The sequence below is a fragment of the Pelodiscus sinensis genome, chromosome 1 (assembly GCF_049634645.1).
Source record: "Pelodiscus sinensis isolate JC-2024 chromosome 1, ASM4963464v1, whole genome shotgun sequence".
Taxonomy (NCBI): domain Eukaryota; kingdom Metazoa; phylum Chordata; order Testudines; family Trionychidae; genus Pelodiscus; species Pelodiscus sinensis.
Genome location: NC_134711.1, coordinates 55,837,380 through 55,856,761, shown reverse-complemented (window position 1 = coordinate 55,856,761; position 19,382 = coordinate 55,837,380). Strand labels below are relative to the sequence as shown.

Genomic DNA, 19,382 nt, shown 5'->3' with positions numbered 1-19,382 from the left:
AAATCTCTGCTCTGATTTGTATGAGAGAGAGTAGTGTCCTAAGAAAGAGAATATTAGTAAATAGCAGGAAGAGATTATGTTACCATAACATTCTACTTTTGTGGAGTTGTTTTGTAAGATTCTTAGTCCTGGATCTTTGCTGTCCGGTAAGAGTCAAGTGTTACCCACCCAAATTCATCCTCATACTTGACAGTCTTATCTCATTATGGAACTTTTTATTCATTTCTTCCTTTTTCCTGACCGAGTTCAGCATGAGCTACCCTGCTAAAGATATCTCTATGCAGTTATTGCTCTTGCCCAGCACCTACTCTGCTTTATCTATTCTGCTTGCCCCTCAACCTTATAGTAAGCCCTTGTTCTCCATAAATTGTTTTATTATGGTGCAACATCAAAGCTTTTCCACCACCACTAGATCAGGTGCATCAATAGAAAGATCTTAAAGAATCTTCTCTTCCATTGCATAGGTTCTTCTACTGGCATTGAGTACTTTGAAAGTGTTGCTTCAGTACTTTGACAAGTAACATTTTAGCTCTTCCACAGTCTTGCACAAGGATTTAAACCATGGAGAGGCGAAGAGAGGATAGTTGTATCTTGAGGGGCAGTTGACATATTTATAAAATATTTTTATTTTCAAAAACAACAAACATGCTAAGTTATTTTATATGTGAATAATCTTGTTTTAGATCATGGCTTCATGTCCAGTTGATCGCAAACCTTTTCAAGCAGTGTATCAGCTTGGTGCATTGAAATACCATATTAAGGTAAGTCCAAGGTTCCTTTTCAAATAGATTTTAATTATAGGAACTTGTGGGTCATGCTGAAGCCTGTTGCTAGTAAATTACCTATATTAATTAGGATGTGATGCAAATGTGTATTCCACTGCCCACCCTCCATCACCTTTGCATTGGAGTCTTCTTATATGGGGTTTTGGTACAAAGAAACTGAGGGCAGGCAGGGCAGCATCACTCATAACCAGAAGAGGCTCCATAGCCATGAGGTGCGCACACCTTTCCTTTACAGGTACTGCTAGGCAAAATCTCTGGCTGTGATGCTCTGGGTGCACACGTACCTAAGTGGATTACATGTCTGCATCACATCTCGAAGAACCACAGTTACAGTAAGTAACTGTTTCTAATTGGGAAGCAGTGCATAATGCTGTTTTTTAACAAAGCTGGGTGGATAATAATGGAATTACTTGCTATGAAAATCTGAATCTTGACAGATGATGTAACCATTTTGATCTGGCAGAATTTTAAATGCATGATTGATAAGGCCAGTAAATCCCTATATATCAGATTAAGATATGTCAAAAATACTGACAGCACCCATACATTTTGGTGTCCAAATAGCTATATCTTAAGGAAGTATCACACTTGGCTCTTGTAAGATACAGGAGTGAAGAAGTCCTAATGCATTAGTTTTAAAATAATATTTTTATGCATTATATTGTGCTGTCTAATTCCAAGACTGACTTCATTTTTTTTTATTTCAGGTTCAGGAGAAGATTCAACTAAGAGATAAGGGAGAAAAAGAAAATTATTGCTGCAATAAGGAAAAATGTTATCACATGAATACAAAAATCTTAACGAGGTTGGTGTGCTCTGAATGTATGAATCTCTAATAAGAATTACCATTTGCTATTAACCGTTGAAGCCTCAGTTTGGAGGTTCCTCAGAAGGCAACGTCATGCATGTATACCTTTTCTAAGTAACTTTATCGAGACACTAAATATTTTCATGATTCTCCTTTTTAATATAACCTATTAAATGACTTGCAGGAGACCTTATGAATGTATGCATTCCAAAAAGCATAGGTTGATATTTTCATATCAGGCTGGGGATTTAACACATATTGCATTAATTTTTAATGGAGGTGCTATATGGTAAATCACTACTCTGCTTTTAAATTATAAACTTTATATGTGAGTGCATAACTGGTTGCCTAAACGTTCCCAGAGAGAATTATCAATTGTTCAACTGTCATGTTGGTAGGGCATAACAAGTGGGGTTCTGCAGTGATCAGTTTTGGGACTGGTTCTGTTCAATGTCTTCATCAGTGATTTTAGATAATGTCATAGAGAGTACACTTAAAAGATTTGCAGGTGATACCAACTTTGGAGGGGTTGCAAGTGCTTTGGATAATAGGGCCATCATTCAAAATGATATGGACAAACTGGAGAAAAAGGTATGGGTATGAGGTAAATAGGATGAAATTCAGTAAGGACAAATGCAGAGTACTGCACTTGGGAAAGAACAATCAGTTTACAAAATAGGAAATGACTGGCCAGGAAGAAGAACTGTAGAAAGGGATCTAGGGCTCCTAGTGGACCACAGCTAAATAGGACTCAACATTGTGATGCTGTTGCCAAAAAACCAACCACCATCATCATCATCCTGGAATGTATTAACAGTAGGATGTAATAGTGTATTCGATTAAACAATTAACCAATAAGCAGGTGCTTATCAGTTACCACTATAGGGTATACACAACCCCTCCCTTCTGTTCATGCATGGAAAGATCTTGGTTAAAACTAATACATATAGCATTGCTTTAAAAAAAATTTGCTTTTACTGATTTATATGGAAGAGGGGATGCTATTGTCCTGTAAGGTCTTTGATATGTTTTAGAGTCTCTACATCATTGACAATAAGGATCAGCTTTCGTGGTGTGGTGCATTGCTGTAACTTTTTTCCTATGGCTCTTAAATTCCATATGTGATTGAACTGCTTCAGCAGTAAAATAATCAGACCACAATAATATTTTGTTACTTGTGATTTTAGTTATGACTCTAGAATTTGCAGTAGCTCAGAAAGCAATTAGCAACTATTGTTCCTGTTTGCAAGCATGCAAACTTAAGAGTTTTATGTGCCCAAATATACTAAGCAAATTCACCAAGAGCTGTACAGTGGACTCTTAAAATGCACTAGTTTATTTCTAAATCAATGTTCATGTGGTTGATATGTTTTCCTGAATAAAAATTTAAATTTGTAAATTTCTAAAACTGTATTAAAAAGATGAACTGCAAAGATTTTGTTGAAAATCAAGATACTCATTTGGTGCTATTTTAGCAATGGTAACAAAATAGTATGAATACCTGTTGCATTGTTTCTCAGTGGTTCTCGAGTTGATCTGGCAGATGATAATACAGTGGGAATTTTGATGGATCAGTTTGAAAATAATTGCTTGTTACAGGGTCAGTTGATGTAAAATTTTTCATTCCAGATGATTTGAAGTTGCTAATCATGGATTCATCCTTCAGTCTGATCCTTAGCAATCCAAATGCTTAAAATTTACCAAAGTTTTAAAGCTCTCCTTGGGGGGGGGGGTGTGCAGTAGAACCATTTAGTGCCATTGCAAATAATTCTTCGTTAATCTTACAGAAAGGATACACATGCAGACAAAGGACCATTAATAGAAAAACTCTGTAAAGATTTGAAGAATGACAGTAAGTTGATATTTTTCTGTCTGCTACTTTCAGAACCACATGGATCTTCATCAACATATTCTAGGATTATTTTCTTTTCTTTGTTTTCCTAAATCACTTATTTATAAATAGTAACCATCTTTCTGTTGCTCTGAATTTGGATAAAAAGAGAAAACTTCTGGGATGGTGGAACTGTATATTCCATGCAAAGTTAAAATGTGAAAGCTTTCTTTTTAATCGTAATTAAACTGGTGTATATCACAAGTGAAATGGATTTGGTTTTCAACCTACCAGGTGTCACTCTGTATCACAGAACCATCACAATTCAACACATTGGCAGTCTCTGCTAACAAGAAACCCGCAGCTAGGTTATAGCAGTTCAGAACTGAGTTGTTTTAGCAGTATTTTGGGGGATCATTTTCAAAGAGCCATTTTCTAGTTAGTAGGTCCTCTTTAATCTGATGTAATATAGACATACAATTGCAAGATGACATTTTCTTTGCTGTTATATTTTATTAATAGCTATAAATAGTAATAGTTAAAGTTGGCTTGAGATATTGAACTATATTTCTTACAGTACATTGACATTGTAAAAAAAAAAAAAATGTCAGCACCCACTCTAAAAGTCTAAGGCAATTGACTCACGCCCCTGGGACTCTCACCATGAAACTTCTGGTGAGACATGCATGCTTAGGGTAGAGTCTGATGTTTAAGTACCTAAAGGAGGAAGGATCTCAGAGTTCAGCCAAATGCACAAATGTATGTAACCTGGAGTTTGTAGTCCCAGAAACCCAAGTCAGCTGAGTTGTGCCTGCCACAGCTGTGCCACAGGTATTTTATTGCAGTGTAAACGCACACTTAATTTTTTTTCTTGTAAGTGATTTATCTGGTGGTAAAATGGAGTCTTTACAGATCTTCATAGAACTTCAAGCAGAAGCAACCCTTAAATAATCTGCTGTGAGCTCCTATATATCACAGGTCATTAAATTTCACCCAGTTATCTAGTAGTGGGCCTAGTAACTTATTTAATTAAAAATACACCTTCCAGGAAGGCATCCAGTCTTGATTAGAAGAGATCAAGAAAAGTAGAATTCACTATTTACCTTGGCAGTTTGTTCCAGTGTTTAATCATGTTCACTGCTAAGACATTTGTCTGGCTTCCATGTCCAGCCACTGGTGCTTGTTGTGCTTTTGTCCACTAGGTTAAAGAGCTCTTTTTAGTATCTGGTATTTTCTCCCCCATGGAAGTATTTGTACAATGATCAGGTCAACATTCAGTTTTCTTTTTTGATAACCAAAACACATTGAGGTCTGTAAGCCTCCTCACTGTAAGGAATATATAATCCGTGAATTCACAAACCCTTTCATACTTATTGGCCTTAACTAAATAGAAAGTGTGTCATGGATCCCTTTCTCTTATTCCTAACTTTTTCACCTCACCCCCCTTTCATTATTGCATATCATCCTGATAGCAGGTATTGCAATTGCTAAATATTAATATTATTACTAGTATTACCATCATATCAGGAAAGCAGTGTTCTATTTTTCACTGTCTGTTAAGGTAATTTGGTGGTTGGAAATAAGGAGAACTATTACTTTGACTAGTTAGATGTCTGTGGCCTACAAGCAGTTAGTCCATGGACAAGTTTAAGAATTGCTTTAATAATGTGTTTGGTTTCTAAATTAAAATCAGTAACTTTTGCATTCCAGATTACATGGATTTAGTTATAATAGCATCTGTCTAATTGACTGCTGAGAAATTCCTTATAGAAAAGAATGCATCCCAACACAAACATAGTCTCATCAGCATCTCTCTCTCGCCTGTTTGTTGTAGTTTATACATGATTAATGGACTATTTAATATTCCGTTTCCATTCTTAATGTATTAGTAGTAATTTCCTCTCAAAAAGGTTGCCAATAGTATGTACTGGTTATTCTCTCTGAGTTACTTCTTGTGTCTTGACTTTAACAGTTAAAAAAAAAAAAATTGGAGTGATTCTCATTTGTCAGTACTATAATATTGCTGTTGCACTAATGCTCTTAAACAAATACTTAAAGAGCAAAATGTGTTAAAATTGAGAACAAAATGTGTCATCTTAATTTTTATACAGGTGGTATTTCAGATGAAGAAAGAAATAAGGAAACTGCACCTGTAAAGATAAACAAGGTTTGTTCAAATAAAACGAAGAAAATATCTTGGTGAAACTAGGAAGGTTTTTTTACACTGCAAATTCTTTTGAAAGTTTAACTTATCTAAAATACTGCATACTTGTAATTATTTAAAAAATAACCAATATTACATAAATCACTTTGTGAACTTTTTCTTTTGATAATCTGCTTACAATAATTTTGTACTGGTACATTGTGTTACACTAAAATGTCAAGGATATCCTGCAGTAACTAAAGGTGAGCTTCAGTATAGATCCAAAACAGCATGATGCACCTGGGAGTGCTCGAAGAAAGTTCAAACTGTTTCATTAGTGAAGTATTGTATCTTCTCATTAACCTGAGGCATCAGCCACAGGCTTTTAGGCAAAGAAATTAATATATAGAGGCCACACAGAGAGAGGAATGCCTGTATCAACAGATGTACTTAACCAAGTAATTTGCTATGTGAATAAACATAACTATTCAAAATTAGAATAATTCCATTTTAATGGGATTGCCTGAAGATAACCAATTAGCATCTTCCAGTTCTTTTGCTTTCCTTGTATAATTTAATGTTACACCAACCATTTGGAGTCAAAATTATAAGAAGCCATGAAGTCTCCAGACAGTTACTTTCTTTTCATGGCTGCTGCATTTGTAGAAACCATCACTCTGTGCCCAGAATTTATTTTGGTTTTTTGCCTAAGACAACTTTGTTTGCTGTTACTTGTTATAGAAACCTACAACTATTTAAAAATGTATCCTGCGTAGTTTAGATTTCATGCCCCCAGTTTTCCTGGTGTATGGTGGGCTTTGAGGATATCTGTTTTCAGGCTCATTGTTTGTTTACATCTTGAAGCCCAAAAGTAGTTCCAGGCTTTCTTTTCCTGTGATAGCCCCACAAGCCAGGTCTCTTGATCTGTGTTTTGGGGTCTCATTCCCAAATACATACAAAGTTATCATTCATCCACTTAAAAGCATCTGAAGTGGGTAGATAGGCCTTTGTGATGTGAGTTCAGCGTACATCAATGTGGCTCCATGATGGATCAACGCTCTGAATGTCCAGTGTTGTTCGTTACGGCATCTTTGAAATAGCCTTAATCATTGAAGCTGAAACCTGTTAATAGAAGGCAGTATGCCACATATATAAGGTAACCAGACTTTCTTCAGCAGAAATCAATGGAAAAAGTCTATTAGTATCTTTGGTAAAGATACTGAACTCAGAATTATCCACAATAAAATCTATTTACTTACAGCACCTAAGTACTTTCAGTATAGTTATTTTTAAAGGATATTTGGTAAGCAGTTGATACTAGGGGTTCTATCCATACTCTCACAAAACATTACGTCCTAGTACAGATTTTAATAGCAGATGCATCCTGTGGTTTGACAGGTCTTCCATCCTCAAACCTTCCATATCAGTGAGTACTATCTCAGGGTATGTCTACACTACCCCGCTAGTTCAAACTAGCGGGGGTAATGTAGTCATCCGCACTTGCAAATGAAACCCGGGATTTGAATTTCCCAGGCTTCATTTGCATGAAGCCGGCCGGCGCCATTTTTAAATGCTGGCTAGTTCGAACCCCGTGCCGCGCGGCTACACGCGGCACAGAGTAGCTAGTTTGGATTAGGCTTCTAATCCAAACTAGCTGTACTCCTCATGGAAGCCTAATCCGAACTAGTTACTCTGTGCCGCGTGTAGCCGCACGGCACGGGGTTCGAACTAGCTGGCATTTAAAAATGGTGCCGGCCGGCTTCATGTAAATGAAGCCCGGGAAATTCAAATCCCGGGCTTCATTTGCAAGTGCGGATGACTACATTACCCCCGCTAGTTCAAACTAGCGGGGTAGTGTAGACATACCCTCTGCCAGCCATAGTGGAATACACTTAGAGAGTTGAAGAAAAAGGTTCTTACCTTGTATAGTAACTGGAGTTATTTGAGGTATGTGGGCTATGTGTTTTATGCCATTACCTGCTCTCCTTGTCCTCTGCTTCAGATTCTTGACTCATGATTTCCAATAAAGGTGAGGTGGTCAATCTGTACTGCCTTTTCTACACTCAGTTCAGAGCTCAAGAAGGAGGAGTGTAGTCACAGACCAACAGATAATTGCTATAAAAAAGTCTTCCAGTCTTACCACATGTGTAGCCACAGTAGAATGCAGTTTGGACCTTGCTGGTCTGGCACCCTCCGGACTTGACTAGTCCCGAAGGGGGAGATTTGCTAGACCGGAGGAGGTCTTGCCTCTTCTGATCCGGGCTGCCACCAGGTTAGAACTCCAGCCTGCCTGCTCTACTGTCCCAGGTCCTCGGGGTTCTCCATATGCTGCTGGCCCCACTGCTGCCAAGGCTGGAGGGCCACAGCTAATGCTCTGCAGCTGCCTGGCTCCGAGGCTGGAGCTCCCTTGCCGCCTCTGGGGCTGGAGCCTGAGCTCCATGGCTGCTGCTGGGGTCAGAACTCCCCACTGTTCTGCCCGTTTCCTCCCCCACGCATGCACACTGGGCTCCCAGCTGGCCGCCAGACCTTCCTGTTCTTGGGCTCTGTGGTCCAGGAACATCCATGGTCAGTACCAAAGCACAGATGATGTTGGACCAGGGAGTCCAGGTTAAGGAAGGTACATAAGAACACCCATAGTGAGTCAGACCAAAGGTCCATCCAGCCCTGTATCCTGTCTACCAACAGTGTCCAATACCACATGACAATGGCCACACAGAACCTCCTATTCCTCCTACCGCCAGGGTCCATTCCACAGGTGCTCCTGCATTTCGAGTACTTGGAGTATGACTGTCCAAATGTATTTGAAAGCATAGAATACATACAAACACTTTTAAATAAAGGGTATTTTATTAGCACAGTTAATCAAGATTGATTTTAATCACTCGACAGCCCTATTGATTATTTAATTTTTAATCTGATGTGCATTTTATAAACTACAGTAGCAGGCAGTTGAGACCCCTGTATTGTTGGGTCATTCATAGAAATAAGAATTGTGAAGTGGTACAAAGGTATATAAAAGAAATATAGGTTGGACCTCCCTGGTCCAGCACCCTCATGACCTGAGCTGTCCTGGACCATGGACAGTGTTCCTTTGCTGGCTATCCCGGTCCCAGGCTCCTCTCCTTGGGGCTCCCTGCACTGCCACTGGCCCACCATTGCTCCCCACCTTACTACCTGCTTGCTGCTCTGGGGTTCTGGCGGGGGCTGCTGCCAGTCCTGCTACCACTGGGGGTTCCCCAGCTGGGGCCACCCGTCCACACCATGCTGCTTCTAGGGCTGCCCTGCTGTCACTGGGGATTCCCTGGCAGAGGCTGCTCTGTCATCCCAGCCCTACGGCCCTTGTGGGATTCCTGGGATCCAGTGGCAGCTGGGGGTTCCTCAGCTGGGGCTGGGATTCCCTGATCACCTTGCCTCGCTAATGCCAGAGGTTCCTTGGCCAGGGCTGGAGCTTCCCAGCCACCGCCTGGCCTCGTTGATGCTGGGGTTCCTATTGGATCATGGATGTTGCTGGACCAGGCAGTCCCAGATTTGGGAGGTTCAACCTTTATAGGTGTTACTTATCAAACTGCAGTAGAATGAGACTTAGAAATATATATGAAATTATGGTAGTCAGGTAGATATTTTTGGAAACTAATGAAGTAATAAATTAGAAGCATGAAGAAGCAAAACCAGGAGTAGATACCTTCTGTAAGTGAAAGGAAACTATTTTACTGCCTCCTGTTTCTGTTTTTATTGGGACCCTTTCTTGTAAGCAACTGTAAATAAACTTTTGTTTCATTTTTACTAAAGTTGTCAAATATTTATGCTAGTAAAACATACATTTTTATGTTCATGTACTTTATCAGAACTCACCTGTATTAAAAAAAATACTTCAATTGCAGAAGCAGACTACCACAATTGTTTAAATTTAGATTTTTTTTTAACCTACCCATGATATTTATTATCTAGCATCAAAATGTGATAGGCAGCTTATGACAATAAGAAAGCATGTGTCTAAGCATTTAGTTATCCCACCATCCAAAAATGTCCTAGAACTTGAGTTTGCTTAAGTGCAGAGCTCATCATTGCAATCACTGAAAAGCAAGGATATTTCCAATTTTGGCACCCTTATTAAACATGCTATATGTAACACATGACATTATGCAATCAATGACATACTCTGTATCTCCACAAGATGGTTCTTTACGCTTCTAAGTTACTCAAACACAGTGAAGCATACAATACTTCTCTAGATCGTACGCTAAAACAAAACCTGAGCTATAATCTCAAAACCAATGTTAATTTTCTGTGGTGATATGAGCAGTTAATAAGCATTAGCAGTGGTTGTCTAGGGGGAAATATGAGGCTGGAGTTAATTTTGCATTTAGATGTGATTCAGAGGAATTTAATATGTTGTTGGAAATGCAGTGAGCTGAGGCACAGTCACTGAGGGTATGTCTACACTACAAAGTTAGTTCGAACTAACGGACGTTAGTTCGAACTAACTTTCATAGGCGCTACACTAGTGCTCCGTTAGTTCGAACTTAATTCGAACTAACGGAGCGCTTAGTTCGAACTAGGTAATCCTCATTCCACGAGGATTAAGCCTAGTTCGAATTTACTAGTTCGAATTAAGGGCTGGGTGGGGGTTGGGTCCCTTTAAGCACAGCCCTCGGCTAGCCTGAGACAGCATCTCTAAGTCCTCCTCTGATGCCCTGCCGGCACTGCTTCCGGCCATCCTTAAGCCTGGTTCAGGGTCCACTTAATGTGGACATGCTAGTTCGAATTAGCAAAACGCTAATTCGAACTAGTTTTTAGTTCTAGACGCGTTAGTTCGAATTAACTAATTCGAACTAAGTTAGTTCGAATTAGCGCTGTAGTGTAGACGTACCCTGAGAGTGCACAGACTTCAAAGAAACCTAGAGGTGGGGGAAACCACAAAAGTCCCATCCTCCACTCCTCCTGCATTGCCCTGTTCTCCCCAAACATAAAAACACTTCTCGAAAACAGACATTGTGCTGCCCCATCCTTTGCAAGATTGGTTTGCAAGATTCCCCTCTCTGCTTCCTTCTTTGTATCCTCCTCTTCATGATGATGCTATCTGATTTGCTGGGGGTCCCAGGCAACTCTGAAAGCTTCTGCTTCTCTTGCCCCCTTAATAAAGCAAATTCTCTTCTGACCCTCTGCACAGTTATGTATGCCCCAGAGATCCCATCTGCCCCTACCTAGGTACACGTCTCCTAACTGCCCAGCTGCCTTTTTAGACTCTCTGTGCAAGGTAAGGATATAAAAATGCGATTATCTGGGTAATCATATAGTCGATACAATTTATATCAACTATAGGGGTGGTCAGTAAGTGCTGCTGTGCAGAGCCGCAGCAGAGAGCTCCAGGAGCCAGCTCTGGAGCCACCTGCACTGCTGCTCTGAATTTTAAATGTAGTAAAAGTTGCTGGGTTCTTAATACATTTTAAATGCAAAGGTGCAGCAATCAGTGCGAGCTGAGACTGCTTGGTCCCGGCTCATGCGGAGTCCAGCAGCTCCTGTTTGCAGCGAACAGGGGCTGGTGCCATACCAGACACTATTCGTGGCCAGCCCTGGCTGCCATGAAGAGGGGTTGGTGCCGGGAGCAGTTCTCTGTTGGCCGATGCAAACAGAGACTTCTCCAGCACCAGCCCCTATTCACAGGAGCCCAGGATGGCCATGGATGGGGCTGCTATCTGAGCAGCCCCTGCCCACAGCCAGTCTTGGCTGCCATGAAAAGGGGCGGCTTGGTGGCAGAGCCTTTGTCTGCGGTGGGGGGCAGCTCTCCACTGGGACTGCTGTGGACAAGGGATCCCAGGGATAAGGAGGCACTCTGGAGACGGTGATGGAGGGAACCAGCTCCCCCCAGCACTGGCTCCTGTTCTTTCCCCTGTCCCCTTCTGCTTCTCTCAGAGGCAGCAAGATGGGGGGCACCACAGAGAACAGGGCGAGGGAGTCGCTGCTTGCACTGTTTCCACGCTGTGCCTCTGCCTCCCCTGCCCCCCGTGGAGATAGTGCTGTGGGAACTGGCTTTAAGCTGGTTCCACCAGCTCCTGCTCCTCCTCCCTTCCCCTTGCTGCCCCTCTCTGATAGAGGCAGCAAGGTGGGGGGAGGGAGGGGAAGAGAAGCAACTAGTCAGGTGGCTACTTGACTATCTAATAAGCATTTGCTTATTGAATAGTTGACTAGTTGCTAACATCCCTAGTGCAAAGTAGATCTGGTGGTTCCAGGCAGGATGACAACATTGGAGGAAGGAAGTAGCTGAATTTGATTTGTGCATTAAAAAAAGTTAAGCAAAGATGATGAATATCATGATGTATAACTCCAGATTTCTTAACCCTATGAAGTTTGAAACCTGTCCTTTCTGAATTATTTTGGAAATGTCTCTGTGTGGGGTTTGATGTTCATTGATACTGTGGTTCATTAGCCAGGAAAAATGTTGAGACTGGGAAAAATTCAAAAAGGTCGTCTTAAATTTTTCCGGTACTAAAGAGAAAACCTGACTTCGAAAAAAATTGGTCCACAAAGAACATGTGTATAATGTTTGGAGATTGAATTTCAAACATTTGAATACAAAACTGCAAATCTCAATACAATTTCAACTATAAAGCCTCTATAACATACATTTAAAGGAAATCTAGCCAGTTCAATTTTAAAGTCTCTGGACAATCATGCATTAACTGCTAAAGATACTGAAGATTCAATATTGGCTGTCTTTCTTTTATATTTTTATTTTGTAGCCTAGAAGACAGACCTGCTCCACTGAGTGCTTGAATAATAATTTCTGCAATAGATCTCCTTCCATTGGAGAATCCTTCTCTAGCTATAGAAATGACTGGTGAGTATTTGCTAATGCTTTACTGAACTTACTAAGTTTTAGCATTGTAGGTGTAGAAATTCTAGTTCAGTTATGCTTTCATTTACATTTTATTGCCTTCAAATTAGGGCTGTCCATTAATCGCAGTTAACTCACATGATTAACGCAGAATTAATTGTAACTTGAAAAATTAATCATGATTACTTACACTGTTAAACAGAATGCCAATTAAAATTTATTAAATATTTTGGACATTATTTTCAAATACAGTAAAACTCCATTGGTCCGGCATCCAATGCTCCGGCACTCCTGATGATCCAGCACCATCGGGAGCCTGGAAGTGCTCCATGCAGCCAGACTATTGGAACTGTTCTGCGCCCAGCTTCCCCGATTCAGCCGCTGCTGAAACTGACCATTAGCTGAATCGGGGAAACCGGGGGCAGAGCAGCTGGGGTGCTGCCGGGTTGGTTCCGTAGCGCTGCCCCTCGGGACTGTGGGACCAACCCGGCAGCACCCCAGCTGCTTTGCCGCAGGCGTCCCAGATTCAGCCGCTGCTGAAACTGACCAGCAGCGGCTGAATCGGGGAAGCCTGGGGCAGAGCCGGACTATCTGAAGGGGAGGCTATGAGGGGTCTGGGGTGGCATCCCTCCCACCCCACCTCAGACCCCTCATAGCCTCCTCTTCCGATACTCCAGCATATCTGGTAATCTGGCACCCCCTGGGCCCTAAAGGTGCTGGATTATCGGAAGTTTACTGTATATGGATTGCTTTTACAACACAAAATACAAAGTATACGGTGCCCATGTAATTTTGATTACAAAGATATGCACTGTAAAATGATTAAAAACTATATTTCAGTGTATCTCATACAAGTACTGTAGTGGAAACTATTGTGAAAGTGCAACTTACAAATGTAGAAATTTGTTGTCACATAAATGCACTCAAAAACAAAACAATGTAAAACTTAAGACCCTGTAATTCCTTTCAGTCTTATTTCTTCAGCTTACTGCTAAGACAAACAAGTTTGTTCACTTTTATAGGAAGTTTGTTCACGTTTCCTGGTACAACCAAAACTTTACCTTGCTTTAAGTTATGTTAAGAGGAAGCTGTATTCCAAATTTTCCGGCTACAAAAGTGCCATGCGTACATCTGTTCTCTCTTTCACGTGACATTGTAAATAAGTGGACAGCATTATTGTAAATAAGTGGACAGTGCCAGCTGAGCACCTGTTCTCACTTTCAGGTGACTTTAACATTATCTCTTGCAAATTGTAATCAAACTTGTTTGTCTGTGTAATTTACTAAACAATAGGTAGAACTGAGTGGACTTTTTGGCCCTAAAGTTCTACACTGTCTAATTTTTAATGCAGTTATTTTTTGTATATAATTCTGCATTTGTAAGGTTAGCTTTCCTGATAGAGATTTTACTACATTACTTGTAGTAGGTGAATTGAAAAATACCATTTCTATTTTTGTTTACAGTTCAAGCATTTGTAATCTGCTATGTGTGTATATGAGTGTCTGTCTGTCTATTAAAAAACTCCTCCTAAATGGCAAGAGCTAGGATCACAAAATTTGGTATACAGCTTCCTCTTATCATAACTTAAAGCAAGGTAAGGGCTTGGTTGTTCCAGGAAAATGGGAAGTGACAGGAATATGATTGATTCATTCTCATAAAACCAAACACTGAGACAGAATCACCAAGAAGGTGAAAAGGACTGGGTGGAAGAGTGCCCCCTACCCTCTGGAACTGCCATAGCCTCCCACTTCCCCAGGCACCCTTTAGAGAGAGCAGAGGGTCTGTAGATTTCCCCCTCCCCCCAATCCTCATCTCGTTTCATATGGGGATGTTGCTGGCTGTTCCCCTTTGTCAGGGAGTGAAGGGAAAACGCACAGTTTGCTGCATTCCTCAATCTGTCGGGAGCACACAAAGGGGAGACTAACCTGGACCTGCCCCAGCTGGGAGACATGCACCCCTCTCCCAGCTGTGCCCACTGGAGCTGCAGCAGCCATGGAGAGGCACTTCTCACTTGGCCCCAAGCTGCTGTGGTAAGAGAGGGTTGGGGGTAGTCCTCTCTCCCTAGTGCAGTCTGCATGCTGAACCCTTCATCTCCAGCCTCACCGTGGAGCAATGATTTAAATGAAACATGTACATTTTCATTTTACTTAAAAAAAAAAAAAAAAAAAAAAAATTAAGGACCCAAACAATGGAGGGTAAATCTTCTAGTCAGAGATAAAGTGAGTACTGTGCACTTTGTATTCTAATAGAATTCAATATATTTGAAAATGTAGAAAACATCCAAATACTTAAATAAATACTGTTCTATGATTATTTTGCAGCATTGTTAATTGTGATTAATTTTTTTAATTGCTTGACAGCTTTACCCCCAAATACATGTATTTTCTTACACTAAGTGATAAATAAAAGCCTTCATTTTCACTTTGTCTTATTTTGGGAATAAAGACTGCAGTTCAGCAATACATCCGTGTCCATCAGAGCATGTGAGTACATGCTTAAGTGTCACTGGCTTTAACTTTTAAGTATGTGCTCGATTGTGTTGCTGAATAGCATAAGACCATTATTAGTCAATTCTCAAAATAATGAGAACACAATTCACAGCAGAGGCAAAGAGTGTGTTTAAAAAAAAAAAACAAAAAAAAAACAAAAACCAACAGGTTGCTGTATAGCAGAGAGAACAATAAATGAGAAGATGACAAATATTCTGCGAAAGTATGAGAACTAATGATGCATATTTAAAGAGAGGGGAAAAATAATGAAAACCTTGAACACTAATTGGATAACAAAACAAAACATTGGGTGCTGTATCACTAAAGGGCTACGTCTACACTGGCCCCTTTTCCGGAAGGGGCATGTAAATTTCATGAGTCGTCGTAGGGAAATCCGCGGGGGATTTAAATATCCCCCGCGGCATTTAAATAAAAATGTCCGCCGCTTTTTTCCGGCTTTTAAAAAAGCCGGAAAAGAGCGTCTAGACTGGCCCCGATCCTCCGGAAAAGGGCACTTTTTCCGGAGGATCGGGGCCAGTCTAGACGCTCTTTTCCGGCTTTTTTAAAAGCCGGAAAAAAGCGGCGGACATTTTTATTTAAATGCCGCGGGGGATATTTAAATCCCCCGCGGATTTCCCTACGACGACTAGTGAAATTTACATGCCCCTTCCGGAAAAGGGGCCAGTGTAGACGTAGCCAAGGAATGTAGTTCCTCCTCACTTGTCCCATATATACTACCAGCCTGACAAAGTCTTTTAGGGTATGTCTACACTACCCTCCTAGTTCGAACTAGGAGGGTAATGTATGCATACCGCACTTGCTAATGAAGCCCGGGATTTGAATTTCCCGGGCTTCATTAGCATAAGCGGGGAGCCGCCATTTTTAAATCCCCGCTGCTTCGAACCCCGTGTAGCGCGGCTACACGGGGCTCGAACTAGGTAGTTCGGACTAGGGTGCCTATTCCGAACTACCGGTACACCTCGTTTCACGAGGAGTAACGGTAGTTCGGAATAGGACCCTAGTCCGAACTACCTAGTTCGAGCCCCGTGTAGCCGCGCTACACGGGGTTCGAAGCAGCGGGGATTTAAAAATGGCGGCTCCCCGCTTATGCTAATGAAGCCCGGGAAATTCAAATCCCGGGCTTCATTAGCAAGTGCGGTATGCATACATTACCCCGCTAGTTCGAACTAGCGGGGTAGTGTAGACATACCCCCTGAGAGTTGATGAATACTTAAACTCCACTTTTCTCTTGGCGTTCATGAATTAAAGTCCCATACTCAATTTCTTCATGATCTTTTGAGATGTAATCCAACACATCACCTCACAAACCTAATCTATGTCTCTATTTATGACTTATTGCATTCTGCTCTCACTTTAGTAGTTCCCACTTTTCCTTCGTATCATCATTTTAATATGCAGTTCTGGGACATTCTTACTCATTTGCACATTTAGGGAAGTATGAGGAGCCATGAAAAAAATCTTGACAATTTTAAATATTTAAAACATACTTTAGGAATAATTGATTTTAATAAATTTGCTTGGATCAGTTACAAAAATGCATAATATCCAAGACTGGTCTGATGCACCCTTTTAAAAAAAAATCTGAAATTTATTTTCCAGTACAGAATCTATAGAAATCCATACAGTGATTGGACAAAAGAGACGAGAACTGGAATTGTCGTCGTCATCTGTGTTAGCTAGAGTTCAAAGGTAAAATGTTCACAGTGGTTTTAAGTGGATAAATGTTTAAATGAAAACTAAAGTTTGAAATCGCATTAATTGTTTTTATATATAATACCGTAAACATAAAACTTAAAATCTGTTTTCAGATAATAATTTTCTATGTTTTCATAGCTTAGTTGCTACTTCTATCTAAATTGAGACTTTTTATTGTGTATATTCTGGTACTTTCTTTCATGTGCATCAGTGTGATAAGCTCACTGTGCACAGATCTGTGAGCCTACATGTGCCATTTTTCATATATGTGTGTCTATTTTTTTTTTCATTCAGGATTTGTCATTGTTTATCGTTCAATAAGTTCATGTTACCTCTTTTGTAATACTTTTCTGATTTAAACACAGACTACTAAATCTCAAGACTTAAACCACAGCTTCAAACCAGTTATTCTCTCCTATGGTTGGTTTTCACTTTCTTCAACCTGGGGAGGAAAGAAAAATCCACATTTCTCACAAAAAATGGGGGGCAGATAATTTGACAATTAGCTCACAGGAGTCCAGTATCTAATTCCTATGTAAAAGAAAAACAAATAGTAGACCCACTCAATTGTAATAATATGTTCTGACCTCTTGTGGCAAGTTTCTTAAGGGACATTGTTAGGTTTAAAAATGTTAATATATCCTTTCTTTGTTACTAACTCTGTGGAGAGAGAGACTGTCAGAACTCCTGGTTTCTACCTCTGCTCTGGTAGAAAGGAGTCTAGTGGGTTACAATAGGGGCAGATACATTTGGGTTCTATGTAAGAACATCAGACTGGCCATATTGGGTCAGACCCAAAAGTCCATCTAGGTCAGTATCTGGTCTTTTGGCAGTAGCAAATGCCAGGTGCTTCAAAGAGAATGAACGCAACAAGCAATCAGTGAGTGATTCATCCCATAACCCATTCCAAGCTTCTGGACATAGTGTTGGATCTCTGCCCACGCTGGCTAATAGCCATTGAGGACACTATTCTCCATGAACTTATCTTGTTCGGTTTTGAACAGTTAGTCTTGACCTTCACATCAACCTCTGGCAAAGTGTTCCAACAGACTGACTGCAAAGAAATACTTGGTTTTTAAATCTGCTTCCTATTAATTTCATTGAGTGGCTTTTATTCTTGTGGTGTTTGGAGAAATAAATAACACTTCCTATTCAATTTTTTCACATCATTCATGCTTTTATAGACTCCTGTCCTATCTTCTCTTCAGTCATCTCTTTTTCCAAACTGAAAAGTCGTCTTTTTAATCTCCTCATACGGAATATGTTCAGTACTGCTAATTTCTGTTGCCCTTCTCTTTACTTTTTCCAAATCCAATATATATGTTTTTTTCAAATGGGGTGATCGCATTTGCACACACTATTAAATATGTGGACATACCATGGATTTATAGAGGCAATATATTTTTTATCTTGTTATCTATTCTTTTCCTATGAAGTCTCAATATTCTGTTAGGGTTTTTTTTCCAGTCAGGAGATATAGAGAAAATATTTTCAGACAACTGTCAACAATGACTCCAAGAGCTCTTTATTGATGGGGGTCAGCTAATTTAGACACCATTATTTTGTATATAGACTCATAGACTTTAAGGTCAGAAGGGACCATTATGATCATCTAGTCTGACCCCCTGCACAGTGCAGGCCACAGAATCTCACCCACCCCTCCTAGAATAATCCTCTCACCTATATCTCAGATATTGAAGCCTTCAAATACTTTGAAGACCCCAAGATGCATAGAATCCTCCAGCTGTGATCTGTACCCCATGCTACAGAGGAAGTCAAAAAACCTCCAGGGCCTCTGCCAATCTACCCTGGAGGAAAATTCCTTCCCGACCCCAAATATCGCGATCAGCTAAACCCTGAGCATGTGGGCAAGACTCATCAGCCAGACACCCAGAAAGTTCTCTATAGTAACTCCTATCATCCCTCCATTGACCTATTTCCCACTGATAATGGTCAATTAGTTACCAAGATCATGTTATCTCATCAAACCATCCCCTTCATAAACCTATCTAGTTTAATCTTGAAACCAGATAGATCTTTTGCCCCCACTACTTCCCTTGGAAGGCCGTTCCAGAACCTCACTCCTCTAATGGTTAGAAACCTTCGTCTAATCTCAAGTCTAAACTTCCTACTAGCCAGCTTATATCCATTTGTTCTTGTGTCCACATTGGTATTAAGCTTAAATAACTCCTCTCCCTCCCTGGTATTTATCCCTCTAATATATTTAAAGAATGCAATCATGTCCCCCCTCAGCCTTCTTTTGGTTAAGGTAAACAAGCCCAGCTCCTTGAGTCTCCTTTCATAAGACAGGTTTTCCATTCCTTGGATCATCCTAGTGGCCCTTCTTTGTACCTGTTCCAATTTGAATTCATCCTTCTTAAACATGGGAGACGAGAACTGCACACAGTATTCCAAATGGGGTCTCACCAATGCCTTGTATAATGGCACTAACACCTCCTTATCCCTACTGGAAATACCTTGCCTAGTACATCCCAAGACCGTATTAGCCTTTTTCACGGCCATGTCACAATGGCAGCTCATAGTCATCCTATAATCAACCAGGACTCCGAGGTCCTTCTCCTCCTCCGTTACTTTCAACTGATCTGTCCCCAGCTTATAACTAAAATTCTTGTTGTTAATCCCTAAATGCATAACCTTACACTTCTCACTATTAAATTTCATCCTATTGCTATCACTCCAATTTACAAGATCGTCCAGATCTTCCTGTATGATATCCCAATCCTTTTCTGAATTGGCAATAGCTCCCAACTTTGT

The 19,382-nt window shown here is 40.5% G+C and overlaps 1 protein-coding gene across 8 annotated transcripts in view; it reads left to right on the top strand.

Annotated features, from left to right (window-relative positions):
• SCAF11 (SR-related CTD associated factor 11) overlaps positions 1-19,382 on the top strand; it is a 75,352-nt gene that overhangs the window by 30,698 nt on the left and 25,272 nt on the right. For 4 of the 8 annotated variants that reach the window (XM_006126485.2, XM_075930451.1, XM_006126483.2 and 1 more), the window contains 7 exons: positions 684-761; positions 1,493-1,590; positions 3,381-3,445; positions 5,536-5,591; positions 10,738-10,824; positions 12,308-12,405; positions 16,512-16,601. In XM_006126485.2, coding sequence (XP_006126547.2) covers positions 684-761; positions 1,493-1,590; positions 3,381-3,445; positions 5,536-5,591; positions 10,738-10,824; positions 12,308-12,405; positions 16,512-16,601 — 572 coding nt within the window. Of the gene's footprint in view, positions 1-683; positions 762-1,020; positions 1,118-1,492; positions 1,591-3,380; positions 3,446-5,535; positions 5,592-10,737; positions 10,825-12,307; positions 12,406-16,511; positions 16,602-19,382 lie in introns of those variants that run through there. The other 4 variants (XM_075930482.1, XM_006126486.2, XM_006126487.2 and 1 more) reach the window with 2 other exon arrangements.